At 55.9% G+C, this 27,823-nt stretch overlaps 2 protein-coding genes across 2 annotated transcripts in view; one reads left to right on the plus strand and one right to left on the minus strand.

Annotated features, from left to right (window-relative positions):
- Positions 1–27,823, plus strand: part of PKNOX2 (PBX/knotted 1 homeobox 2) — a 139,687-nt gene that overhangs the window by 108,380 nt on the left and 3,484 nt on the right. Inside the window, 6 exon segments of the mRNA XM_054175989.1 lie at positions 3,608–3,779; positions 8,046–8,186; positions 8,188–8,235; positions 22,075–22,207; positions 22,278–22,375; positions 26,063–26,182. Coding sequence (XP_054031964.1) covers positions 3,608–3,779; positions 8,046–8,186; positions 8,188–8,235; positions 22,075–22,207; positions 22,278–22,375; positions 26,063–26,182 — 712 coding nt within the window.
- Positions 9,487–27,823, minus strand: part of FEZ1 (fasciculation and elongation protein zeta 1) — a 41,943-nt gene continuing 23,606 nt past the window's right edge. The window contains exon 12 of the mRNA XM_054175990.1: positions 9,487–9,496. The gene's annotated coding sequence lies outside the window, so the exon portion shown is untranslated. The remainder of the gene's footprint in view (positions 9,497–27,823) is intronic.

A 27,823-nucleotide genomic window follows, 5' to 3' on the forward strand; every position in this document is an offset into this window, starting at 1 on the left:
TTTCTTTTCCTTTCCCCTTCCCTTCCCCTTCCCTTCCCCCTTCCCTTCCCTTCCCCCTTCCCTTCCCTTCCCCCTTCCCTTCCCTTCCCTTCCCTTCCCTTCCCTTCCCTTCCCTTCCCTTCCCTTCCCTTCCCTTCCCTTCCCTTCCCTTCCCTTCCCTTCCCTTCCCTTCCCTTCCCTTCCCTTCCCTTCCCTTCCCTTCCCTTCCCTTCCCTTCCCTTCCCTTCCCTTCCCTTCCCTTCCCTTCCCTTCCCTTCCCTTCCCTTCCCTTCCCTTCCCTTCCCTTCCCATTTTAGTTTATTCTGCTGTACTTTTCTTTATTTCATTATTTGCTAACAATTTCATTTTGATTTCATTTTCTTTCATTTTGACTTATTTTGCTTTTTATTTTTTTTCTGGCACACTTAATTTAATTTCATCTCTTATTTTGATCCATTTCTTTTGTTGGATTCGGATGTGTGTCATTCTATTTCATTTCATTATTTTTTTGCATTCTGAATTTTATTTTCCTGTAGCTTGTTTATTGTTTATTTTCCTGTAGCTTGTTTATTGTTGTGCAGTTTATTTTCTTTTTATTTCCTTTTCCTTTGGTTGTTGTTTTTTTTTCCATTTTGCTGTGATTGATTGTCTTTGCTAGTGTTTAATTTTTATTTTCTGGTTATTTTATTTGTGTCTTTTATTGGGTTCAAATGGATTTCATTCTTTCTGATTTAATTTATTTTTTCCTAACTTTGCATTTTAAATCTTCTTTTACTATTTTGCAGCTTGGTTTAGTTTTATTCATGTGTGTTTATTATTTTCTTTTGGTTTATTTTGCTTTATTGTTTTATTTTATGTTCTATTTCATTTCCTATTATTTTACTTTGATTTCTTTATTTTATTGTACTCTTTGGTTCCTGTTACCTCGTGCTGCTTTCTGTGTTTTCCTGCTTTCTTTTCTAGTCTATTATTTTATTTCGTTTTATTTTCTGTTATTTTGAGTTCTTTATTTCACTCTTTCATTTTATGTTGGGGGTTTTTGTTGTTGCTGTTCTTTTGTTTTTTTTTTTTTTTTTTTGCTTTTCCCCCCCGTTTAATTTTCCTTCCCACTGACCCCCAAGCCCTCCCCCCGTGGCCCGGAGCCTGCCGGCTGTCAATGCCCGCAGGAGGCTCAGCGCCAGCCCTGCAGAGCGCGGACGCGGCTCAGCCCCCTTGCTCCGTGACCCCCGCCAAGCGAAGGGGTCCCAACGCCAGCCCCCCCCATCCCGGGGGTCATTCCCTGCCTTGCTCTGGGAATGGCAGCAGCCTCGGAGCTGCCGCCGCCTCCTAAATCCCCATAACTCATCCCGGCGCCTGGAATTTGCCTTTCATATCCCGCGGCTCAGCGCCGCCGGGCGTAGGAATTATCCAGCGCTCCCCCCCGCCCCCGGCCCCGGCCGCGGCCGCTCCGCATTAAGCTTGGGATCAGCAGGGATTAAAGCAGGATGCGCCGCGGGGTTAGCTGCAAATGAAGACTTAGCTGAGGGTTAACCCCTGGGCGAGCTGCCGGCCCGGAACGGAGCGGTGTGGAAGGATTCAGTCAGCGTCTGAGCCATCCCTTGGAGACACTCAGAGAATCTCCGACTGGGGTGGGTGGGAAGGACCTTCCAAGGGCATCCAGTGCAGCCCCCTGCAGCCCCCAGGGACATCCCCAACCAGGGCAGGTTGCTCCCAGCCCCAACCAACCTGAGCTGCCCTGCTGCCAGCCATGGGGCAGCTCCACCTCTCTGGGCAGCCTGGGCCAGGCTCTCCTCAGCCTCGGGGTCAAACATTTCTCCACTCTCAATCTCCCTCTTTGCCTTCCAAACCATCCACCCGCACATGGTCCCACTTCTGCAGCTTGTCCAGGTCCCTTCGAGTGACACAAATGCCATTGTGCTAGCTGGGGTGCTGGGGCAGACCATCCATGAGAACCATTTTGAATTCCCTGCTCTGAAAGACTCCCTAAATATTTTCTGTTTGTTCACCTGCACAGCTGCAGAAGCTCTTTCAGGGCCTTCAGTTCCTTCTCCCCATGCTTTGGTGCTGTTTCTGTGTTTCCATTCACCATTGGGGCAAAGCATGGATTTGCCAGAAGAATTATAAAGACATCTGTGGCAAGAAAGAAGTGGGATCTGACCCTGCTTCATGGACAGATGGGGATGTGCTTGACAGAGATGCAAAGAGACCTCCTGGTGGAGGAGAGACTCATAGCAAGGGTGGTCCGTAGGACATCGCAGGCACATTGAAAGACCAGCTCAGCCCCATGCTGCCTTCAGCAAAGCTTTCAGTACCATCTCCCACAGCATCCTCACTGCCCAGCTTGGGATTGGGTTGGATGAGTGGGCAGTGAGGTGGCTGAGAACAGGCTGAGAGATAAAGCTCAGAGGGTTGTGGTCAGTGGCACAGAGCCAACTTGGAGGACTGGAACAAGTAGGGTACCCCAGGGGTCAGGGCTGGTCCAGTCCTATTCGACATCCTCATCATCAGCCTGGGTGAAGGCACAGAGAGGACCCTCAGCCAGTTTGCTGATGGCACAGAGCTGGGAGCAGTGGCTGAGAGCCCTGAGGCTGTGCTGACACCCAGGGAGCCCTGGCCAGGCTGAGAGCTGGGGGAGAGGAAGCTCCTGAAGGTGAAGCAGGACAAGGGCAGGGGGAAGCTGCTGGCAAGCAGCTGCAAGCAGAAGCAGCTGGCAGTGCTGGGGGACAAGGAGTTGGCCAGCAGCAGCAAGGTGGCCTGGGGGCCAAGAAGGCCAAGGCTGTGCTGGGGGCATGGAGAGGAGTGTGGGCAGCAGCAGGGCAAGGGAGGTTGTGCTGCCCCTCTGCCCTGCCCTGCTGAGGCCACCTCTGGAGCCCTGGGGGCAGTTGTGTGCTGCCCACTTGCAGAGGGCCAGAGAAGTGCTGGAGAAGGCTATGAAGATAATTAGGGGACCAGAACATCTGCCTTAGGAAGAAAGGCTGAGGGACTTTGGGATGTTTGGCCAAAGAAGAGCAGCCTGATCAATGTTAATCAATACTTAGAGCGTGGATGTCAGGCCCAGGCTTGGTTCAGTGGTGCTCAGTGCCAGGACAAGGAACTTTACTTTGAGGGTGGCAGAGCACTGGAGCAGGCTGCCCACAGAGGTGGTGGAGTCTTCACCTCTGGAGTTGTTCCAAACCTACCTGCACTTCATCCTGGGCAACCTGCAGTAGGTGAGCCTACTCTGGCAGGGGGGGTTAGACTGGATGATCTCTGGAGGTCCCTTCCTACTCCTGTCGTGCTTGGATTCTGTGACAGTCCCAGCCTAGACATCTTTGGTTCAAATATTCCCAGGAGCTGCTGTTGATCTCCAGGACAGGAGATGGCTCAAGGGGAAACCCTTTGGCCCATGACAAAACATTTTGGTGGCTTTGGTGCAATGATGGAAAGCACCAAGACACTGGGAGAAGAAGGTGGTGAAAGTTGCAGGGTTTATGATTTTGCTGTTGGAAGAGGTCTAGAGGAACACTTCCAGCAGTGGCTTGGGAGTGAGGTTTGCACAGCCAGGCTTATGCAAGCTGAGTGGGAATGGGTGGGTGGGGTGGGGTCAAAATGGCCCTGGGAGTCATGGGGTCTGCTTTGTCCTTCACAGACACCCTCTGTTCCCGCTGCTGACTCTGCTCTTTGAGAAGTGTGAGCAGGCCACCCAGGGCTCTGAGTGCATCACCTCCGCCAGCTTCGACGTCGACATCGAGAACTTCGTCCACCAGCAGGAGCAGGAGCACAAACCCTTCTTCAGTGATGACCCTGAGCTGGACAACCTGGTAGAGGCAGCCTGGGCTTGGCTGATGGTTTTGGGGGGTGGGGAGAAGGTAGGGGTTAAGGAACAAATGTGGAAGACGTCTTGCCCTGGGCAGCGTCTTGGGCTCTGTTTGTTGGCCATTTTGGCAATGTTCTCTCTAGACCCTGTGAGATCTTCTCCAGGACCTTCTCTGAGATGTTTCCCAGAAGATTCTCTGTGAGGACAAAGTCCTGCCTCATTTTTGGGTAGTTTTCCCACACAAAGGTCATGGAGTCAAGATGTTTGCTGGGAGAGCCAAGACTGAAGGTTAGTTTATGCCCCCAGAGCTGCCCTGTCTGCAGGAGCTGCTGCTCCGCAGTGCACCGCACGGCCTCTGCGTTCCTGTCTGGCTCCAGCTCATCTCAGGTCAGCTGTCAGGCACAGCTCCTGTCCTACAGACAAGGCAAAAGAAGAGCTTTTCCCAAAACCAAATGGTTTGGGACACCTTGGATCATTTTTGGTGGGTTCCCTGTCACGGCAACCCACGTTTCCTACTGTGCCCATTGCTGCTGGAACTGCTTGGGATGGAGCTTTCTTCTGGCAGCACCAAGAAACCTCCCCAGGTCCCATTATATTGTCTTGGAAGCCTCCAGATGTGGTCTCCATGGCAGGGTCTATTGCAGCACCCTGGTGCACTCTCTCAGTGCTCCACAGGCAAGTTCTCAGGGGCTGAAGAGGCAATGTTGCCCACCTCCGACAATGCAAAGAGCAAAGCACCTTCCCTGCAGGTTGGCATCCCAGAGAAGAAGTAATTTGGGCAGTTCACAGGCAGCTGTCTGCAGATGTTAAAGGAGTGCAGGAGGTGATTCTGTCCAGTGAGCAGTCACCAGGGGAAGAAGGAGCAATGTCCATCCAAGGGCAGCAGTTGCTGCTCTCCTAAACAAAGGGCAAGAAACGGCTTCAGGGTGGATGAAAATCTCACATCCTCTGTGCCACATTGCCACTTGTGGAGGAGACTGTTGTGACATCCCTAAATCAGGAGAGGCTTTAGCAGTCTGTGGGAAGCCCTCCGAGGCCGTTGCTGGCCATGCAAAGCCCCACTTGCAGGTTATGAAACACACCTTGCACTCTGGCAGCCAAGGACAAAATTGGTCTGGGATAGGCAACCAGAAAAAAAATGGTTTGGATTGTTTCAGGTTTGGGACTGAAAGTGCATTAGGTGTTGAGGTGCACCAACAAACCAGCTCCACAGCACTGAGGTCCCTGACAGTGAGTGCAGGGATCCGGGGAAGAGCAAAGGAACCAGCTGAAGCTAAATGAAACCCTAAAAATTTGGGGGAGGAAAACTCTATTTGCAGAATTTGACAATTTGAGATCCTGGAGTCCAACCCTGAGCCCAGCACTGCCAGGGGTCCACCGCGGCCCTCAGCACCACACCTCCAGGGCTTTGAAACCCCTCCAGGGATGGGGACTCCACCACTGCCCTGGGCAGCCTGGGCCAGGCCTGGGCAACCCTTTCCATGAATAAATTGTTCCTCATGTCCAACCTGAACCTCCCTTGGGGCAACCTGAGGCCATATCCTCTTGTCCTGTCTCCTTGCTCCCTGGGAGAAGAGCCCAACCCCCACCTGGCTCCAAACTCCTTGCGTGGAGCTGCAGAGAGCCAGAAGGTCTCCCCTCAGCCTCCTCTGCTCCAGGATGAACACTCCCAGTTCTCTCAGCTGCTCCTCACCAGCCCTGTGCTCTAGATCCTTCACCACATGTGAGTGTGAAACATCTCCAGCAAATGGTCACTGCAGGCTCAGTGGAAGCTATTGTCAGTTTTTTTGGCAGCTGTCAAAAATTCCCATGCCAGTCCTGGCTTGTGGCCATGTTTTGTAGTGGCTTTTGCTGCTGAGGTCAAGTTTGACTGTGGGCAGTTGCATTGACCTCGAACGCCTCATGTGTGTCCTTGCAGTGTGGTGAACAGGTCAGAGAGGTTCATCTCCTGCCCCTCTGCTCTGCCCTGCTGAGGCCACAGCTGGAATCTTGTGTCCAGTTCTGGGCCCCTCAGCTCCAGCAGGACCTGAGGGAAGTGCTTGAGAGAGTCCAGGGCAGAGGCACAGAGCTGCTGCAGGCAGTGGAACCTCTCCTGTGAGCACAGCTGAGGCAGCTGGGGCTGGGAGCTGGGAGCAGAGCAGCCTGAGGGCTGCCCTCAGTGCTGGGGCTAAAGATGTGCAGGGCTGGAGCCAGGCTCTGCTCAGGGCTGGCCAAGCACAGCACAAGGGGCACTGGGGGCAAGCTGGAGCAGAGGAGGTGCCAGGGGCACAGGAGGGAAACTTTGTCCCTGTGAGGCTGCCAGAGCCTGGGGCAGGCTGCCCAGAGAGGTTGTGGAGTCTGCTCTGGAGCCTTTCCAACCCCCCTGGATGTGTTCTGTGAGCCCTGCCCTGGGTGCCCTGCTCTGGCAGGGCTTGGGCTGGGGGAGCTCCAGAGGTCCCTTCCAACCCCTCATGTTCTGTGATGCTGTGATCCATTTTTTCCCCTATTTCTCAGACATTTTGGTCTGTCTGTGGTCTATCCAATGCTCAGAACTTCTCCATAAGTCATCTAAATCACTCAGTATGGTTGATCTCCATCAAGACAAGAGGAGATGGTTAATGTGAGCATAGAATCACAGAATGATTTGGGTTGGAAGAGACCTTAAAGATCATCTAGCTCCGACCCCCTGCCATGCTGAAGTGGTATCTGGAGGGAAGTTTGAATTAAACATCTTACAGAGCTCACAACTCCACTTTTCACCCTGTTCTTACCTGGGTAGGGACTCTTCACAAGGGCTTCTTGTGACAGGGCAAGAGGGAATGGATCAAAGCTTGGGGAGAGGAGATGAGGAAGAGCTTTCCAGTAAGGGTGGTGAGACTCTGGCACAGGCTGCCCAGGGAGGCTGTAGCTGCCCCCTCCTTGGAGGTGCTCAAGGCCAGGCTGGATAAGACCTTGAGCAGCCTGGGCTGGTGGGAGGTGTCCCTGCCCGTGGCAGGAGGATTATGACTAGATGATCTTTAAGGTCCTTTCTAACCCAAACCATTCTCTCCCTGAGCTGCTGTGTTTGCCCTGCTTGCATTTGGATCTGTGGTTCTTTTTGGGTGGTTTTCTCCCCCTCTCTGCCAGCGCTTCCCCGGAAGTCGGCGCTGGCAGCGCAGGGCTGCAAAGGCCAGCAGCATTAACCATCATTAGAACAAGAGTCATGTATTCCTCACTGCTGAGATGCACATAATTAGAAATTAGCAAAAGGTCAGCTCTCACCATTATCAACTCCATCAGCTGCCGAGTGCCACACACTCAATTAATTCAGCATCTGGAGGTTTTACGACCCCGCGCACGTCCGCCGCCGGACTGTAACTCTCGATGCGGACAGATATACGGCGCGGCGGAGCGGGGCCATAAAATGAGACCCTAAGCAAATGAGCTGAGATAATTGAGAGATTTATTTTTGATACATGTCTGTGTCAGGTCTCCTTGCCTTTGCCCTTGAATCTTGACTTTCATGGCCGCCGAGCCTCGGGAGGACGCGGCGAGCCGGGGCGCGGCGCTTCCGCCCCGCGCTTCGCCTGCGCCGGCCGGGGAGGGGCCGCAAAACAAAAGCGAGAAGAAGGCAAAGCCAGAAGGGACTTTTCCAGCCATAAATGATCAGCCCTGCTGCTGGCCAACCCAAACCCCGCGCTCTGTGCTGCGGAGCCGCCGCCTGCGGCTGGCCGGGGGCTTCTCAGCGCCTTTCCAGCCGCGGTTTGTGAAGATGACCACCGAAATGTACGAGCTCCAGGCGGGCTTTGAGCTGCCATAAAACGGGATTTACTGCCCCAGAGTGAAGAGCTGAGGTTTTATATATGGTGCAAGACTCCCAACAGTGGCTGCAAAAGGGGGGGCTTCGGGAGCGGGTCCTGGGTCAATCTGGGCACGGTTACGGGGCGCAGCTTAACGAGGGCCAGGCGCGGGTGGGGCTGCAGCCCTCTAACCTTGTTAGCAGAAGTGGCCTCTGGGGAATAACCAAACACTCTCTGGCATCCAGGGCTTTCTGGGGCCCTGGGAGGAACTCCCATGAAGGCAAAGAGCAGCGTTTGTGAAGTCTGGGGAGGGGAAAGGATTGCAGAGGGGTGGGGGTGAGAATATTGATCTGGGGCCTTCTGTGGGTGTGTTGAGAAAGACAACACAGTCGACTGCCACAGAGAGCAGTTCCAGGTTAGACCTTGGGTAAGGATATAGTCTTTTGGGGCTTTTTCCAGTGCAGTAAGGCAAACCATGGTTTTGACTGTGCTGTCCTCGTGCTGTCCTGCAGATGGTGAAGGCGATCCAGGTGCTGCGCATCCACCTCCTGGAACTGGAGAAGGTCAACGAGTTGTGCAAGGACTTTTGCAACCGCTACATCACCTGCCTCAAAACCAAGATGCACAGTGACAACCTACTCAGGAACGACCTGGGGGGGGCCCTACTCCCCCAACCCCTCCTCCATCAGCCTCCACCCCCAGGTAACGCCATTGGAAGTACCTCCACTCACCATTGCCGCGTGTTGGCCAGCCAGGTGGTCCGGAAGGGTCTGAGGGCCTCTTGGGAGCAGACGAAAATCCATCCCCAGCTGAAGAAAATAATTCCTCCTCCTCCCCCCCTGATTCCTTGCTCATATGGTGCAAAAAATGATGCTGCAGGGGCAGGGTTTCTTTTCTTTTTAAAGGGGTTTTTCATGGTCCCTTTCTTTCCATGGGTTTGGCAGAGATGTAGCCCAAGTCTCTCTGCAGAAGGGGGAGGTAAGGACTCCTCCTAAACTCTTTTCTTGCAGCAATGAGCCATGGAGGGAAAGGGCTGCAGGAGCTGTGCTAGTGGGCAAGGAATGTGCATTTGCTCCATGAAGAAGTGCTGCTGCTTTTCAGGAGGGACAGAAACACAAGCATTTTCTCTTGCTCCCTCCCCAGTCTTGTCTTCATCCCATGGCAGCTCAACAGATTTGGGGGTCTCAGAGAACCCTTTTTGGCTCCCCCACCTGTCTTAGGTTTAGGGAGCAGGACAGATGCTCTTCACCTCTTCCCTAAGGAGTAAAGAAAGTGCTCCACACAGGATTGGGAAGAACTGGAAGTTTAAATGGAGGTACTACCCATAGCTGCATACCAAAACATGCAAAAAATGCCCAGTTCCTGTCCAGCCCAGCTCTCCAGTCTGGGCTTCTGCAGAAACCTCAACAGTCCATCACCTTCCCAAAACCTTCTCCCCACCAGCCCTCATCCCCCAGGCCTCAAATCCCAAAAGGCCTCCAGTGCTCCCTCCCCACCATACCTCTCTACCCAGATGGATCCTCACTGAATGATGCAGTAAAAATTAGCATGGCCAAGGCCTGAGCCAGGCCACAAACCTCCTCTGCATAGCAGAGAGAAGGTCTGTGCCACCAAGGGAGAAGAGGTGGGGGGCACAGCTTGTGCTGCTCTGGTGCAGGGGGGAGGTGCAGGCATTCTGGGAATGGAAGAACAAAGCTTACACTTTCAGGTCCTCCCCTGGACCTAGCTAGCCTCTGGACATCTGTGTCTGTGGTTCAAGACATCCCAGTTTCTGAAACCCAGAGCACCACCTCTGCAATCGTGCAGTCAGTCCCCCTGCCTCAGGCACTCTTCCCACCCAGACTGGGTTTTATGCTTAATTTGGGGTTTAGTTGGGAGAAGGAAATTTGTGCCTCAGGCACAGGGAGCACCAGGAGATGCCCAAGGACTGCCAGTGGCCAAGCTAGGCCTAGACCTCGGGTCTCTGGGGCCTTGCAGCTGAATATTTGGGAAAGATGTTTCCCAGGGCCAGGGCTCTCCCTGTGCAGGGAAACCAGTGGCTGCTTGAGCCCCAGAGGACTTCCTTGGTGCAAAATTTGGGACTTTTTATGATCAGGCTGGGGAGAGCCTGGCCCAGGCTGCCCAGAGGAGCTGGGAAGCTCGCCTCCATGCCTGGCACCAGTGCAGCTCAGGTGGTTTGGGTGCTGGGAGCAACCTGCTGTGGTTGGAGATGTCCCTGGGGGCTGCAGGGGTTTGACTGGGTGAACTTGAAAGGTCCTTTCATCCAGGTCAGTCTGTGATTCTAAGGTTCTCTCCTTCTACCTCTCAGATACTCTACCAGAAATCTCTGCCAGCCCAAGACACCTGAGCCTTAACAAGCAGTCAGGCCAGGGTGCCTGGAGCTCTGGCTTAGCTGAATATTTGGGAAAGATGTTTCCCAGGGCCAGGGCTTTCCCTGTGCAGGGAACCAGTGGCTGCTTGAGCCCAGAGGACTTCCTTGGTGCAAAATTTGGGACTTTTTATGATCAGGCTGGGGAGAGCCTGGCCCAGGCTGCCCAGAGAGCTGGGAGCTGCTCCATGCCTGGCACCAGTGCAGCTCAGGTGGTTTGGGGCTGGGAGCAACCTGCTGTGGTTGGAGATGTCCCTGGGGGCTGCAGGGGGTTGGACTGGGTGAACTTGAAAGGTCCTTTCCATCCAGGTCAGTTTGTGATTCTAAGGTTCTCTCCCTTCTACCTCTCAGATACTGTTTTGGGGGGGGAAAGGGGGAAGTGAAATCTGGGGTTACACAGCCCCACCAGAAATCTCTGCAGCCAGCCTGAAGTAACCCAAGACACTCCTGGAGCTCTCCTTACAAAGCAGTCAGGCCAGGGGTGCTCTTGAGGCACTTTTATGATGGTGGAGAGGGACAAAACAAATCCTTGTCAGCAGCTTGGCTGCAAGCAGTGCAGAGTTTGAGGCTCCAAATGTTTGTGGCCCAGCACAGGGAGGGAAAAGCCACCCCAAAAAAGTTGTGTTTGGGTTGCTTGGAAGCCCAAACTCTTCCCTGGGGATCTAAACCAACCCAGCCTGTGGCTGTGCTAATGGCCTCCTGGAATGGACTTCTTCCCTGCACTGCTTTCTGCTGGCATTCCTTCTGATCCAAATTAGCAAGACACTTGCATGAAAGGGAACAATAATTGCTCCACGAGCATCTCCTTTGTAATTTATTAGTTTCTATTATTGTGCTGTTGCCATGGCAACGGCCAGGCTGAGCAGGGAGATGGCAGATAGGAGCCAGAGCTGCTGCCAGCCAATGGGGAGGCAGGGCTTTATCAGTAATTTTCATGAAAATAATAAGTGAGGGAGTTAATGAGATGGAAAAGCTGTCCTGTGGCTATTGTGGAGCTTTTTTGCCTCTCTGCTTTTTTCCTCCCCCTCCCCCCTCTTTTTTTCCCTTTTTTTGGAAGTGTTGCTCTCATTAAGCATGCGTGGGGCAGGAGCTGAGAGGAGGATTTGGAGGCTCACAAAGAGCAGGGGATGATATCAGAAAATTAGCATCAGGCTTTGGAAAACAATCAGGCCCATGGAGAGGCTCTGAGCTCCTCTGGCTCCTACAGAGGTGGAGCTGCTGATGTCTCCCTTCTGGGCACAGCTTGAAAGTTGAGGAATTCATGGAAAGATTTGCTGAATAAACAGGGATGAGAAAGTCAAGGAATCACCTTCAGAGGATCACAGAACATGAGGGGCTGGAAGGGACCTCTGGAGCTCCCCCAGCCCAAGCCCTGCCAGAGCAGGGCACCCAGGGCAGGGCTCACAGAACACATCCAGGGGGTTGGAAAGGCTCCAGAGGAGACTCCACAACCTCTCTGGGCAGCCTGCCCCAGGCTCTGGCAGCCTCACAGGGACAAAGTTTCCCTCCTGTGCCCCTGGCACCTCCTCTGCTCCAGCTTGCCCCCAGTGCCCCTTGTGCTGTGCTTGGCCAGCCCTGAGCAGAGCCTGGCTCCAGCCCTGCACATCTTTAGCCCCAGCACTGAGGGCAGCCCTCAGGCTGCTCTGCTCCCAGCTCCCAGCCCCAGCTGCCTCAGCTGTGCTCACAGGAGAGGTTCCACTGCCTGCAGCAGCTCTGTGCCTCTGCCCTGGACTCTCTCAAGCACTTCCCTCAGGTCCTGCTGGAGCTGAGGGGCCCAGAGCTGGACACAAGGTTCCAGCTGTGGCCTCAGCAGGGCAGAGCAGAGGGGCAGGAGACCCTCTCTGACCCACTCCCCACAGCCCTTCTAATGCACCCCAGGATGCCCTTGGCCTTCTTGGCTCAGGGGCATCCTTCTGGCCACCAGGACCCCCAGGCTCCTCTGTGCTGCTCTCCAACAGCTCAGCCTTTTGATTGGAAGAGGCCTCTAAGAGTCCAAGGCAGCACTGAAATCCACAACTAAATCCTGTCCCTCAGCAGCAGGGATGAGTGCACCCTGCAAGGACTGAAGGGGAAGGGAAAGGATTGCTCAGCAGTGAAAAGTCCTTAGCAGGCAACAGGAGCTGATGATGATGGCCCAGAGAGAGCCACATCTCACTGGGTCTTTGGATGGGGACCATGTGCAGTGGTGATGCAACAGCAATTTCCTTCTCATTATCCAACTAAGCAATGTCAAGGGCCTAAGCACTTCAGCTCATGGAATTTGCATGGAGAAGGCTTGAAACAATTGGTGGAAATCCTCTAGAGCCATCAGTGGAGTTTTAAGGGCTGAGGGAGCTCCAGAGAGCAGAGCAAGCACTGGGTCAGTGTTTTAAACATGGCAAGGCAGGGTCCTGGCCCTGGGCAGGAGCAACCTCCTGCAGCAGCACAGGGCAGGGGGAAGCTGCTGGCAAGCAGCTGCAAGGAGAAGCAGCTGGCAGTGCTGGGGGCCAAGGAGTTGGCCAGCAGCAGCAAGGTGGCCTGGGGGCCAAGAAGGCCAAGGCTGTGCTGGGGGCATGTTGAAGAGTGTGGGCAGCAGCAGGGCAAGGGATGTTGTGCTGCCCCTCTGCTCTGCTCAGGGAAGACCTCACCTGCAGGGCTGAGGCCAGCTCTGGAGCCCTCAACACCAGAGGGACCTGGAGCTGCTGGAGAGGCTCCAGAGGAGGCCACAAAGATGATCAGAGGCTGCAGAACCTCTGCTGTGGGCACAGGCTGAGGGAGCTGGGGCTGTGCAGCCTGCAGAGGAGAAGGCTCCAGGCAGACCTCAGAGCAACCTCCCAGTACCTGAAGGGCTACAAGGAGGCTGCAGAGGGACTGTCCCCAAAGGCCTGCAGGGACAGGAGCAGAGGCAATGGCTTGGGATGAGAGCAGAGCAGATTGGGATTGGAGGTGAGGAACAAGTTCTGCAGCAGGAGGCTGCTGGAAGGCTGCAGCAGGCTGCCCAGGGAGGTGGTTGAGGCTGCAGCCCTGGAGCTCTTGCAGGTGAGGCTGGAGAGGGCTGTGGGCAGCCTGCTGCAGTGGGGATGTCCCTGCTGCCTGCAGGGCTTGGGCTGGGGGAGCTCTGGGGGTCCCTTCCAGCCCAGACTATTCTATGATTCTGTGATCCCTGAGGCCCCAGTGGCACAGAGTCTCCCCCATGCCATGACTTTGAGTGGTTTTGTCAAGGAGACAACACTGTCTTGGGGCAAATAGCTGGCAAGTGAGTCAGAGGGATCAGCACTGGCTCTGGGAAACCTCCTCTCTCCAGCTCTGGCCACACTGCTCTGGATGCAGCCCAGGCTGCCCTTGGCCTCCTGTGCTGCCAGTGCCCATTGCTGGCTCCTGCCCAGCTGCTCCCCCCCAGCACCCCCAAGGCCTTCCCTGCAGGGCTGCTCTCACTCTCCTCACCCCAGCCTGGGGCTACCCAGGGTTGCCCTGACCCAGGGGCAGGACCTTGCCCTTGGCCTTGTTGAACCTCCTGAGGTTCTCCTCAGCACAGCTCTGCAGCCTGCCCAGGACCCTCTGGATGGATCCCTTCCTGTCCTTCTGCCTTACCAACTGCACTGCTCAGCTTGGTGCCATCTGCAGACTTGCTGAGGTGCCTCAGTCTCTGTCACTGAGGACACTGACCAGCTCTGTTCACAGAGATCCCTGAGGGACACCACTTGTCACCTGTCTCCATCTGGACATGGAGCTGTTGACCACTGCCCTTTGGATGTGACCATCCAGGCAATTCCTCCTGCACTGGCCACTCCAGCCATCCAACCCACATCTGCCCCGCTCAGGGAGAGGTGTTCAGAGCTGCACCAGGCTGGCAGGCAAGGGCAGTGCTGCCATTTTTGGTGCAGTTTTCTCACCACAGGACAGCCTGCAGAAAAAAAAGAGGAAATAAGAAAGATGTGAACCAGAGCTGAGGGAGTGAGGCCCAGAGCTGGCAAATGTCATGGTTGGGTTTCCCTGGTGTGCCTTGGCCTGGGGCTCTTTGTGCTTTCCAAGCTGAGAACTGCCTGAAGCTCTGCAAATGCAGAAAAGCCTGGAGGTGATGGGAAGATGAGAGAGCCCTAGAGAAGTCTTTTGGCTACTGCTGAAATATTCTCCTGGTCACCAAGTCCAGAGCTGACTCCTGGCATTGGCCAAGCTTGGGTGAGAATTGGCTTTTTCCTCTGGGGTGAACCTTACAGACATTTTCCAGCCCTGTTTTCTGCAGGGGTGCAAATCCCCTCTCCCAGGGTTGTTTTCCACTGGCTTCATTCCCTCCAGTGCTCTTTGGACTTTTTTTGACCCCTCCCTTCATTTAATAAATAGTTTTTAGAGTTTGTCAGACAGGGAAGGGAAAGTGCTTGAGGGGGGCAAAAGAAAAAGCCAACTGAAGCCACCTGAAACACCACCAGCAGAGCAGGTCCTGGCTGCTCTCCAGTTGGCTTGCAAGAAGCAAACCCTACCACAAAGGCAAACACAAAGCCAGCCCCCAGCCAGGGATCTTTGGGTTAAGAAGTGCATTCTTCAGCTCTGGTTTAAATGAGGATAGCAAAAGATTTGCCTTCCTTCTCTGATTCCTTCTCCATCTTGCAAGTGGCTGGAGGCTGGCAGTTGGGTTGGGTGACCCAAGGCAGAGCTTCCTGTGTGGATTTATCCAGGTTTATCTTGCGGTCCAGCTCAGATTTCTCTCTTATTTAAAGCCAATTTTTATCTCATCTCCAACCATCCACAAAGAGCCTGATGAGTGTGGCCTCCTCTGCTGAGACCCAGCTGGGCTGGGGCAGCTCTGGAGCCCACAGCACAGGCAGGGAGCTGGGGCAGCAGGGCCAGAGGAGGCCACAGCAGTGCTGGCAGGGCTGGAAGCCCTCTGCTGGGAGCCAGGCTGAGAGAGTTGGCCTTGGGCAGCCTGCAGAGGAGAAGGCTCCAGGGACACCTTCTGGTGGCCTCCCAGCACCTGAGGCAAGCTGGGCACAGAGGTTGGAGCAGGGCCTGTTGGGCCAGGCCAAGGGGGGATGGTTGGGAAGGCAAAGAGGGAGCTTGAGAGGGGAGAGAAGGAGAAATGGTTGAGCCTGAGGCTGGGGAGAGCCTGGCCCAGGCTGCCCAGAGAGGTGGAGCTGCCCCATGGCTGGCAGCAGGGCAGCTCAGGTTGGTTGGGGCTGGGAGCAGCCTGCTGTGCTTGGGGATGTCCCTGCAGGGTAGTTGGACTGGAGGAGCTTGAAAGACCCCTTCCCACTCCTACTATTCCATGAATCTCCTTACACCAGCTGGAGCCTGGCCACCTCTTCCTCACAAAGTTCAGGAGCTGCCTGTGCCTGCAGTGATTTTCCTCAGCTTCACTGAAGCAGGAATTAAAAAAAAAAAGGATAAGACCAAAATTTGTGCTCCTGTGGGGTAGCCAGAAATAGATTCCTGTGTCAGGAAGCACATGGAGAAGGACATCAGCTCAAGCAGTGCTGGAGGTTAGCACTTACACAAAGTGCTTCCTCTGTGACACTTCCCTCACTGTGAGAACCATGGGGGGTGCAAGATGCTCCACAGAATCCCAGAATATCTCTGGTTGGCAGAGCCCTGCAGCTCCCCCAGCCCAGCCCTCCCCCCAGCACTGAAGGCTCAGCACCAAACCCTGTCCCTCAGCACCAGCTCCACACGGGGCTGCAACACCCCCAGGGAGGGAGACTCCAGCCCTGCCCTGGGCAGCCACTTCCAAGCTTTGGGAACCCTCCCAGGGCAGAATATTTCACAGAATCATAGAATGGGCTGGGCTGGAAGGGACCCCCAGAGCTCCCCCAGCCCAAGCCCTGCAGGCAGCAGGGACATCCCCACTGCAGCAGGCTGCCCACAGCCCTCTCCAGCCTCACCTGCAAGAGCTCCAGGGCTGGAGCCTCAACCACCTCCCTGGGCAGCCTGCTGCAGCCTTCCAGCAGCCTCCTGCTGCAGAACTTGTTCCTCACCTCCAATCCCAATCTGCTCTGCTCTCATCCCAAACCATTGCCTCTGCTGCTGTCCCTGCAGGCCTTTGGGGACAGTCCCTCTGCAGCCTCCTTGTAGCCCTTCAGGTACTGGGAGGCTGCTCTGAGGTCTGCCTGGAGCCTTCTCCTCTGCAGGCTGCACAGCCCCAGCTCCCTCAGCCTGGCCTTGTAAATATCCAGCCTGAACCTCCCCTTTTGGATCTTTTCCACCATTCAAGTGACTTCATCTGGAGAGATCAGGTTGTGTGTGGAGCTGGGGAAGGTCAGTCCCAAGGTGTCTGCAGAGCCATCTCCTGAGGCCACAGTTCAGAAGTGCTAGAAACATTTCAGCTCCTCTGGGTCTGAGAAGATGAAGTATTCTCCACTGCAGCAAAAATATCACTTGGCTGGCATTTGGGATCTGAGGCAATTAGGATGCAGAATGGATTTCTTCAGCCTTCTTGGAGATAACCAGATCTATTTTAAGGCAGAGCTTCCCCTTCCATTGGGTGCCCCTGGGGTGACTCCATGAACCTCTTCCCTGGGTTTCTCTCTTAATTGTTGCTTTTTAAGGCACCACTGAGCCTCTGTTTTGGGAGTTTTCCTCTCTGCCACCAAACACCCCTCCCACTTTTTGTCATCCTAAAATCCTCCTGCACATGTCTCAGGCCTCTCTCTCTGTGGGAACAGCAAACTCCTGTCCCCATTTTCCTATATCCCAAATGATTTCTTGCCATGTTGAGAAATGGTCTTCTGGATGCCCTTCTTTGGAGGAACTGTGGGAAAATAAGGAAGGAGATAAAAGTTGGAGGTCTTCAGGCTGGTCCAAAACTCTGTAATCAGCCCTGGCTGTGTCTGTGCTTTATGAGGTTCTCCAAAGTCCCTCTCTGGCTCACATGAATGTTCCAGCTTGAGTATTCCAGAAGGCTCCTGACAGGCTGCAGAAGTGTCCCAGTGCCAGCTGCAAGAGGTTCACCAAGTCACAGGGCAAGGTCCTGCAGCTGGCAGGGGCCAGCCCCAGGCACAGTCCAGGCTGGGTGCAGGGGGTTGAGAGCAGCCCTGAAGGAGCCTTGGGGGTGCTGGGTGCTGAGCAGCTCCCCAGGAGCCAGCAGTGCCTCCTGCAGCCCTCAGGCAGCTGTGTGCTGGGCTGCAGCCAGAGCAGGGTGGGCAGAGGGCAGCAGAGGAGATTCTGCCCCTGGGCTCTGCTCAGACCTCACCTCCAACCCTGCCTCCAGCTCTGCTGTCCCCAGCAGGAGAAGGACTCAGAGCTGCTGGAGAGGGTCCAGAGGAGGCCACAAGGATGCTCCAGGGGCTGGAGCAGCTCTGCTGTGAGCACAGGCTGAGGGAGCTGGGGCGTTCAGCCTGCAGAGGAGAAGGCTCCAGGGGGAGCTCAGAGCTGCTGCCAGCACCTGAAGGGATCCTGCAGGAAGGCTGCAGAGAGACTTTCCCTGAGGGTGTCTGAGACAGGACAAGGAGGAAGGGTTTGGAGCTGAGGCAGAGCAGGGTTAGAGTGGAGCTGAGGAAGAAGTTGTTCAGCAGGAGGGAGCTGAGCCTCTGGCCCAGGCTGCCCAGGGAGGCTGTGGCTGCCTCCTGCCTGGGGTGTTCAAGGTTGGAGGAGATGAGCTCTGAGCCCCCTTCCAGCCTGAGCCATGCTGGGATTCTCTGAGTCTTTACAGCAATATTGCTCAGCTGGATGCTTAGCAAAAGCCAAGTCCAGATGCATGCCAAAGTGACTCAGGTTTGCTTTTTGTACAGCCAGAAATCTTCCAATTTCACACAAAAACCCTTCTCTCAAAAGGCTGGAGAAGGGAAGGGGATAGCTGGAAGGAAAGGAGAAGGTTTTGTGGGCATTTAGCATTTTTTAATTAAATTAGCTATGAAAAGGAGCAGCTGAAAGGCAAAGCCAACATTCACAGCAACTGCAGCAAGATTTCCAGGCAGAGGCTAAGATGTCACATGAGGAGACAAAGATAACACAGACAGAGGAGCAACAGCTTGGGTTTGGCATCACAGAATAGTCTGGGCTGGAAGGGACCCCCAGAGCTCCCCCAGCCCAACCCCTGCAGGCAGCAGGGACATCCCCACTGCAGCAGGCTGCCCACAGCCCTCTCCAGCCTCACCTGCAAGAGCTCCAGGGCTGCAGCCTCAACCACCTCCCTGGGCAGCCTGCTGCAGCCTTCCAGCAGCCTCCTGCTGCAGAACTTGTTCCTCACCTCCAATCCCAATCTGCTCTGCTCTCATCCCAAGCCATTGCCTCTGCTCCTGTCCCTGCAGGCCTTTGGGGACAGTCCCTCTGCAGCCTCCTTGTAGCCCTTCAGGTACTGGGAGGTTGCTCTGAGGTCTGCCTGGAGCCTTCTCCTCTCCAGGCTGCACAGCCCCAGCTCCCTCAGCCTGTGCCCACAGCAGAGCTGCTGCAGCCTCTGATCATCTTTGTGGCCTCCTCTGGAGCCTCTCCAGCAGCTCCAGGTCCCTCTGGTGTTGAGGGCTCCAGAGCTGGCCCCAGCCCTGCAGGTGAGGTCTCCCCAGAGCAGAGCAGAGGGGCAGGATCCTCTCTCCAGCTCTGGCCACACTGCTCTGGATGCAGCCCAGGCTGCCCTTGGCCTCCTGTGCTGCCAGTGCCCATTGCTGGCTCCTGCCCAGCTGCTCCCCCCCAGCACCCCCAAGGCCTTCCCTGCAGGGCTGCTCTCACTCTCCTCACCCCAGCCTGGGTTGACAGTGAGGACTGTTCCAGCCCAAGTGCAGGACCCTCCACTTGCTCTTGTTGAATCATGAGGTTCCCCTGGGCTACCTCTCCAGGATGCCCAAGGTGCCTCTGGATGCCATCCTGTCCCTCTGGCAGATCATGTTAGGGGAAAGGCACTGAGTGACTGCAACCACCAAAGGATGCAGAGAAATCAGAGCTGATCCAGAGCCACTGCACAGGCAGATCACAGTCATGGAATCTTGGAGTGCTTCAGGCTGGGAAAGATCTATCAGGTCCTGGAGTCTGACAGCTCTGCCAGAGCTCCACAGAGCCAGGTCCCTCAGCACCACATCTATACAGCTTTGGACTCCTCCAGGGATGGGGACTCCAGTCCTGCCCTGGGCAGCCTGGGCCAGGCCTTGAAACCCTCAAGGGGAAGAATTATTTCTTGTGTCCAACCTCTCAGGGGCTGCAACTCCTGCTGCAACTTGAGATAATTTCCTCTTGTGCTGTCACTTACTGCATGTGAGAAGAGACCACCTGGCTCCAGCCTCCTTGCAGGGAGCTGCAGAGAGCAAGGAGGTCTCCCTCAGCCTCCTCTGCTCCAGCCTCACCACCCCCAGCTCCCTCAGCTGCTCCTCCCCAGCCCTCTTCCCCAGACCCTTCCCCAGCTTCCTTGCCCTTCCCTGGCCCTGCTGCAGCCTCTCAAGGTCCTGCTGGGAGCCAGCAGCCCAGAGCTGAAGGCAGCACTCCAGGGGTGGCCTCAGCAGTGCCCAGCCCAGGGGCACAATCCCTGCCCTGTTCCTGCTGCCCACAGCATTGCTGCTGCAGGCCAGGCTGCTGGTGGCCTTCTTGGCCACTGCTGCTCAGGACCCCCAGGTTCTCTTCTCCTGGGCACTCTGCAGCCATGTCAGTGGTGACCAGGGGGGAAGAAGCTAATGGATGCACAAACTTAATGTGGAAAGGGGAAAAAGCACCACAGAAATGGCATTCCCCCCCCAGTGATGAGAAATGCATCAATGGGGACAGGGGGGTCCTTCCCTCCCCCCTCAAGGATGCAGACACATTATCTCTTGATGATTTGTGTGCTCAGGTTGCCAGCTCTGGAGCTCAGCTGCAAGGAACAGCAGAGCTGCAGCTTCTCCTGCCCTGAGCATGTTCCTGTGGGCACCTCCTCTGGTGTCTCTCCTGCCACTCCTCCAGAGAAATTCCCTTACCCCAGAGTTCCTGAAGAAATGCATCCAGATGAAGGGAAATGGAATAAACCATGGAAAGAGAACTCCCCATGGCTGGCATTTTGCTCAGCAGCTGAGAACCAGCTGGGCACCAGGGGATTGCTGCAGAACAGGGAAATGGGTAGAAAAAGGGGGAACTGTTTTCCTTGCAAGAAATGAGCAATTTCAGTGCCATTCCAGCTGAGCAAATTCCTTATTTGGGGCTTATTTGGAAATAGTTAATAAATATTCTGTGCCAGCTCCTGCCCAGCTGGGAGGCTGTGGTACAATGCCCATTCCCCCATCCCCTCAACTGTGGCACCCTTCCCTCCCCAGAACATTGCATGAAACCCTCCAATCACTGTGCACTTTGGGCTTGTTTCCAGTTGCTGGATCCCTGGAGCTGGGGCTAAGATGAGAGCTTTTGGGTAAATTATGCTAATTTTTGCAAGGAGTTAGCTCAGAGCTGCAGAGAAAGGCATCAGCTGGGGCTGGGAGGGAACAGACTGGAGAGGAGCTTTTAATATAAAGAAATAATGGCAGAAAGAGCCTGAAAATGCAAATAGAAATGGAAAAGGCAAACATACAAACAGCAGAGAACCACAGAATCACCTGGGCTGGAAGGGACCCCCAGAGCTCCCCCAGCCCAAGCCCTGCAGGCAGCAGGGACATCCCCACTGCAGCAGGCTGCCCACAGCCCTCTCCAGCCTCACCTGCAAGAGCTCCAGGGCTGGAGCCTCAACCACCTCCCTGGGCAGCCTGCTGCAGCCTTCCAGCAGCCTCCTGCTGCAGAACTTGTTCCTCACCTCCAATCCCAATCTGCTCTGCTCTCATCCCAAGCCATTGCCTCTGCTCCTGTCCCTGCAGGCCTTTGGGGACAGTCCCTCTGCAGCCTCCTTGTAGCCCTTCAGGTACTGGGAGGCTGCTCTGAGGTCTGCCTGGAGCCTTCTCCAGGCTGCACAGCCCCAGCTCCCTCAGCCCTCCTCCAGCCCAGGGGCTCCAGGCCCTTCTGCAGCCTGGCTGCCCTGCTCTGGGCAGGCTCCAGCCCCTCAGTGGCCTTCCTGCAGGGAGGGCCCAGGGCTGAGCACAGCCCTGCAGCTGTGGCCTCCCCAGTGCTGAGCACAGGGGGATGGTCACCTCCTGGCCCTGCTGCCCACCCTGCTTCTGCCCCAAGCCAGGAGGCCATTGCCCTGCTTGGCACCTGGGCACTGCTGGCTCCTGGGCAGTGACTGCCACCCATCCCCCCCAGGGCCCTCTCCAGGCTGCAGCTTTCCAACCACACCTCCCCAGGTCTGGAGCTCCCCATGGGGCTGCTGTGAGCCAGGGGCAGGCCCTGGCCCTTGGCCTTGCTGAGCTTCACCCAAGGAGCCTTGGTCCATGGCTCTGACCTGCCCAGGTCCTGCTGTAAAGCTTCCCTGGCTCTGACAGATGGACTCAGCCACCCAGCTCAGTGCCACCTGCAGACTGAGGCAGCCTCAATGCCCTCTCCCAGGTCATGGATAAGGACATTAAAGAGGGCAGGTCCCAGAGCTGAGCCCTGGGGCATACCAATGGTGACTGGGTGCTAGAGAAGGATAGGATAGGATAGGATAGGATAGGATAGGGTAGGGTAGGGTAGGGTAGGATAGGATGGGGTAGGATAGGATAGGGTAGGATAGGGTAGGGTAGGGTAGGGTAGGGTAGGATGGGGTAGGGTAGGATGGGGTAGGGTAGGATGGGGTAGGGTAGGATAGGATGGGGTAGGGTAGGGTAGGATAGGGTAGGGTAGGGTAGGGTAGGGTAGGATAGGGTAGGGTAGGATGGGGTAGGATAGGATGGGGTAGGGTAGGGTAGGATAGGGTGGGGTAGGGTGGGGTAGGGTAGGGTGGGGTAGGGTGGGGTAGGGTAGGGTAGGGTAGGGTAGGGTAGGGTGGGGTAGGGTGGGGTAGGATAGGATGGGGTAGGGTAGGGTGGGGTAGGGTGGGGTAGGATAGGATGGGGTAGGGTAGGGTAGGGTAGGGTGGGGTAGGATTCTTCCATTATTAATCTCAGTCTTTCCCTCTGGGTTTGGCAGGGGGAGGCCGTGGGCCTTGCCCTGGCTTTTGGCAGCTGCTCCATGGCTAGTTCTAGTCCAACACCAAAGCCCAGCTACTTGTAGTGAAACCTGGAGGAACTCCTTCCTGGCTCTCCTGCTCTGTTCCTTTTCTCCTCCCCCCTCCTGCGAGCTCTCCAGCGGAGCTTGGCGAGGTGTACCTCCGTACTTTCCCCTTTCCCACCTGCTGGCCGCGGCACGGTGCACAGAGCCTCTCCTCACCCGGCGGGGAGGCATTCACCATCTCAGTCTTGCCCCCGCAGGAGATGCTGCAGAGCTCCCCGGCGGCGCTGCCGCCCCCCTCCAACCCGCCCCCGGGCATCGTGGTGCCGGCGGCGGCGCTGCCCCCGGGCAACTTGGCCATGAGCGCCGGCAGCGGCTCGCCCGCCGTGGCAGGTAGGGAGCGGGGCAGGCTGGGGGGGTGGGCGCGGGGGTTCGGCGCCCCCCATCAGCCTTTCTTCCGCAGGCGGAGCCTTGTACCAGCCTGTGACGATGGTGACGTCGCAGGGCCAGGTCCTTGCCCAAGCCATCGCCCCTGGTGCCCTGCAGCTCCCCAGCGCCCAGGTAAGAGCTTTGGAACCGCTTCAGGAAGCGAACTAACCCAACCCGCCTCGGTTCAGCGACCGGGGCCTCCTAAAGCGTTCGTTCGGCAGCGGCGCTGGTTAAACCCAGCTGCTGGAGGCGCCAGCGGGGACCTCACCAACGGCAGCAGAGCTGGGCCGAGTGCTCTGCGGTGGGATGGAACACCGGGATGATAGCGGCAGGCTGTGACAGCCTCTGGGGCACAGAACAGGGTATGCCAGGATACTGCACTGCCTTGTACTGTGCTCTATTACTAATGTCATATACCATAAACCCCTTCCCTTCCCTTCCCTTCCCTTCCCTTCCCTTCCCTTCCCTTCCCTTCCCTTCCCTTCCCTTCCCTTCCCTTCCCTTCCCTTCCCTTCCCTTCCCTTCCCTTCCCTTCCCTTCCCTTCCCTTCCCTTCCCTTCCCTTCCCTTCCCTTCCCCCCCCTTCCCCCCCCCTTCCCCCTTCCCCCCCCTTCCCCCCCCTTCCCCCTTCCCTTCCCTATCACAGGAAGGATATTTTGTTCCTGGAGTTATTTCCAGGGAAGGGCAAGGAAGCTGGGGAAGGAGCTGGGGAAGGAGCTGGGGAGGAGCAGCTGAGGGAGCTGGGGGGGTTGAGGCTGGAGCAGAGGAGGCTGAGGGAGACCTCCTTGCTGTCTGCAGCTCCCTGCAAGGAGGCTGGAGCCAGGTGGGGATTGGTCTCTTCTCCTTAGTCTCAGGTGATAGAAGGAGAGGAAATGGTCTGAATTTGTGCCAGGGGAGGGTTAGGTTGGAAATTGGTAACAATTTCTTTGCTTCAAGAGTGGTCAGGGCCTGGCACAGGCTGCCCAGGGAGGTGGCGGAGTCCCCATCCTGGGAAGTGATCAAGAAAGCTGTGGCCACGGCACCTGGGGCCGTGGTTTAGTGGCCATGGTGGTGCTGGGTTGATGTTGGACTGGATGATCTTAGAGAGCTTTTCCAACCATAAAATTCTGTATCAAATCATATCCCAGAATCCCAGCATGGATGGGTGGGAAGGGACCTCTGGAGCTCTTCCAGTCCAGGCCCTGCTCCAGCAGGGCACCCCCAGCAGCTTGCCCAGGGGCACAGTGCCCAGGGGGGGTTGGAAGCTCTCCACACCAGGACACTCCACAACCTCTCTGGGCAGCCTGCTCCAGGCCTCCAGCACCCTCCCAACAAACAACTTTCTCCTCCTCTTCACATGGAACCTCACCAGGATGGGTATTAGATAACATATTATGATACCTTAATTGTATTGATATCGAAGATTCCTTTCCATCCTATCCTATCCTATCCTACCCTATCCCATTCCATCCTATACCATCCCATGCCATCCCATGCCATCATTCCACACTATTCCATCCATTGCTGCTATGCTATCCCAGCTCTGGGCTCACTCCAGGCACTCTCCAGTGTGCTCCCAGCTCTCCTGTTTTCCTTGCTTCAGGAATTTTGGGCTATTTTTAGTTCTTTGCTTCCATTCTTTTTGCTTCTGTCTTCACAATTAACCCTGCAGGGTCCCCCCCATCCTTGCCCTAAGGGGACAGTTTGGGGTCCCAGTGGGTTTCTGACCCCCTTGCCTTGTTGGCTGTGCTGCTCTTGGTGTCTTTCCAGCCTCCACTGCCCAGCAGGCTGGGCACAAACTCATCCACCTCTGCCATGGTGCTTCATGGGGGCAGAGCAGGAGAAGCAGAGAATCCCAGAATGGTCTGGGCTGGAAGGGACCCCCAGAGCTCACCCACTGCAACCCCTGCACTCAGCAGGGACATCCCCACTGGAGCAGGCTGCCCACAGCCCTCTCCAGCCTCCCCTGCAATAGCTCCAGGGGCCTCAACCACCTCCCTGGGCAGCCTGCTGCAGCCTTCCTCATGGTAAAATCCTCTGTCTCAGTGGCTGTTCCCTGAAATCCCCAATGGAATTCCAGGAGTCTCCTGAAATGCAGTCAAGAGGCATTCTGGGCACAGGTGGCAGCTCCCTGGCAGGTTTCTTTGCCTGCAGAATGCTCCTTGATGATCCTGTCTTTAACATCTCCATGTCCTGGCCTTCAGCCTTGGGCTGAACCCTGCGTGGTGGGGAGAACACGAGCTGAGGGAATAGCAGGGCAGGGAGAGAGCCCTGGACAAGCACCTCTGGATGCTCTTCCCATGCTGCCAGCCTGATTTATGCAGCCAGAGCCCAGGGGAACGGCAGGGACCTGATGTTTAATTCATCCAGAAGTGTTTTGATGAAGGGCTGTGGAAACAAAAGGATAAACCCTTCCCTTCTGAAGCCCAGCACTGAGCTTCCCTTGGGTTCCTGCACCCCCATGAACACTTCTGGTGCAGGAAGTGGCCTGGGGGGAAGAAAGCAAAGTTTTGCTCCTTGGGGCTTGTCTCTCCTTGTGGTAGGCATCGGTTGGGTGATGAATGCAGGTCTGCAGGGGCTGAAGGGGTGGCAGGGCTTAACCTCAGGTTTGTAAAGTCAGCTTTTGGGGAGGGGTTTTGTTGTTTTGGGGTTGTTAGGGTCAGATGGTTTTGGCTCCTAAGGAGCTATCAGAAGCAGTTGTGACATCAGCGCTGAAATGCAGATCCTGGGGCCAGATGTGGACTGAGAAGGAGCTTGGGTGCTGCTGGCTGTGGAACACAGCAGCTTGGGTTGCTGTTCCTCATGCTTTGGGTTGATTGTGCTCAGTTTTTGTACTGGTTTTGCTCATTTTTTGAGCCAGTTTGGCTGAGGCTTTGGGTTGGTTCTGCTCATTTCTTGGGGAGTTTGGCTGAGGCTTTGGGCTGGTTCTCATTTCTTGGGGAGTTTGGCTGAGGCTTTGGGCTGGTTCTCATTTCTTGGGGAGTTTGGCTGAGGCTTTGGGCTGGTTCTGCTCATTTCTTGGGGAGTTTGGCTGAGGCTTTGGGCTGGTTCTCATTTCTTGGGGAGTTTGGCTGAGGCTTTGGGCTGGTTCTCATTTCTTGGGGAGTTTGGCTGAGGCTTTGGGCTGGTTCTGCTCATTTCTTGGGGAGTTTGGCTGAGGCTTTGGGCTGGTTCTCATTTCTTGGGGAGTTTGGCTGAGGCTTTGGGCTGGTTCTCATTTCTTGGGGAGTTTGGCTGAGGCTTTGGGTTGGTTCTGCTCATTTCTTGGGGAGTTTGGCTGAGGCTTTGGGCTGGTTCTCATTTCTTGGGGAGTTTGGCTGAGGCTTTGGGTTGGTTCTGCTCATTTCTTGGGGAGTTTGGCTGAGGCTTTGGGTTGGTTCTGCTCATTTCTTGGGGAGTTTGGCTGAGGCTTTGGGTTGGTTCTGCTCATTTCTTGGGGAGTTTGGCTGAGGCTTTGGGCTGGTTCTCATTTCTTGGGGAGTTTGGCTGAGGCTTTGGGTTGGTTCTCATTTCTTGGGGAGTTTGGCTGAGGCTTTGGGCTGGTTCTCATTTCTTGGGGAGTTTGGCTGAGGCTTTGGGCTGGTTCTCATTTCTTGGGGAGTTTGGCTGAGGCTTTGGGCTGGTTCTCATTTCTTGGGGAGTTTGGCTGAGGCTTTGGGCTGGTTCTGCTCATTTCTTGGGGAGTTTGGCTGAGGCTTTGGGCTGGTTCTGCTCATTTCTTGGGGATCAGTTCTCTTTTGTTGGGTTGATTTTGCTTGGGTTTTGGGTTGGTTTTCTGATTTTTTTGGGTTGCCCATCCCCATTCTCAGGCAGTGCTGTCCCCATCCCTCTCTCCCAACAGGTCAACCTGGATCTCACCTCCCTCCTGGATGGTGAGGACAAGAAGTCCAAGAACAAGCGAGGGGTGCTGCCCAAGCACGCCACCAACATCATGCGCTCCTGGCTCTTCCAGCACCTCATGGTGAGCACTGCAGCCCCCAGACACCTGAGCAGCTGGGGGGAGAGGGCAAACCCCCACAACCCAAACAGCTCGAGGCAGTTTGTCTGAGTTAATGTGGGGAGGCATCAAATGGCTTTGGTTTTATTCTGGGAGGCTTTGGGGGTGACCTTTTTCAATGCAGGTGGCACAAAGGCTCCCTCCATGCATGGAGAAGCAAACAAAACCAGGGAGGAACTTCCATAAATAATTGAGAATGGATAATGAAATGTTTGGGGGTTTCTTCCCACTTAAAAGCTCCAAAATCCCACTTTTCAGCAAGCCTGAGTGTGGAAGCTGCCCCTGGGTGTGGCTGAGGCACAACAACAATCAGGTGAGATCCAGAATGACAGAACTGCCCCTGACAGGGGCTGAGGATGTGGGCAGAGGGATCACAGAATCACAGAACTGCCAGGGCTGGAAGTGACCTCAAGGCTCAGCCAGCCCCAACCCCCTGCCATGGGCAGGGACACCTCACACCACAGCAGGTTGCTCACAGCCACCTCCAGCCTGGCTGCAAACACCTCCAGGCAGGAGGCTTCCACTACAGGGGAACCTCAGGAGGTTCAACAAGAGCAAGTGGAGGGTCCTGCACTTGGGCTGGAACAGTCCTCACTGTCAACCCAGGCTGGGGTGAGGAGAGTGAGAGCAGCCCTGCAGAGAAGGCCTTGGGGGTGCTGGGGGGGAGCAGCTGGGCAGGAGCCAGCAATGGGCACTGGCAGCACAGGAGGCCAAGGGCAGCCTGGGCTGCATCCAGAGCAGTGTGGCCAGAGCTGGAGAGAGGATCCTGCCCCTCTGCTCTGCTCTGGGGAGACCTCACCTGCAGGGCTGGGGCCAGCTCTGGAGCCCTCAACACCAGAGGGACCTGGAGCTGCTGGAGAGGCTCCAGAGGAGGCCACAAAGATGATCAGAGGCTGCAGCAGCTCTGCTGTGGGCACAGGCTGAGGGAGCTGGGGCTGTGCAGCCTGCAGAGGAGAAGGCTCCAGGCAGACCTCAGAGCAGCCTCCCAGTACCTGAAGGGCTACAAGGAGGCTGCAGAGGGACTGTCCCCAAAGGCCTGCAGGGACAGGAGCAGAGGCAATGGCTTGGGATGAGAGCAGAGCAGATTGGGATTGGAGGTGAGGAACAAGTTCTGCAGCAGGAGGCTGCTGGAAGGCTGCAGCAGGCTGCCCAGGGAGGTGGTTGAGGCTGCAGCCCTGGAGCTCTTGCAGGTGAGGCTGGAGAGGGCTGTGGGCAGCCTGCTGCAGTGGGGATGTCCCTGCTGCCTGCAGGGCTTGGGCTGGGGGAGCTCTGGGGGGTCCCTTCCAGCCCAGCCCATTCTATGATTCTGTGATCCCTGAGGCCCCAGTGGGACAGAGTCTCCCCCATGCCATGACTTTGAGTGGTTTTGTCAAGGAGACAACACTGTCTTGGGGCAAATAGCTGGCAAGTGAGTCAGAGGGATCAGCACTGGCTCTGGGAAGCATGTGTGGGGCTGCTGCAACAGTGACAATTTCACTTTGGGGTTGGAAAGGAGGATTTCAGCACAGCTGGGAGGAAGCTGCCATCTCAAGGGCTGGGAGTTTTATCTGACAAGGAGTGCAGCAGTGACAGCAGGTTTGGAAGCCCAAATCCCACCTTGACCAA

The sequence above is a fragment of the Dryobates pubescens genome, chromosome 34 (genome assembly GCF_014839835.1).
Source record: "Dryobates pubescens isolate bDryPub1 chromosome 34, bDryPub1.pri, whole genome shotgun sequence".
NCBI lineage: Eukaryota > Metazoa > Chordata > Aves > Piciformes > Picidae > Dryobates > Dryobates pubescens.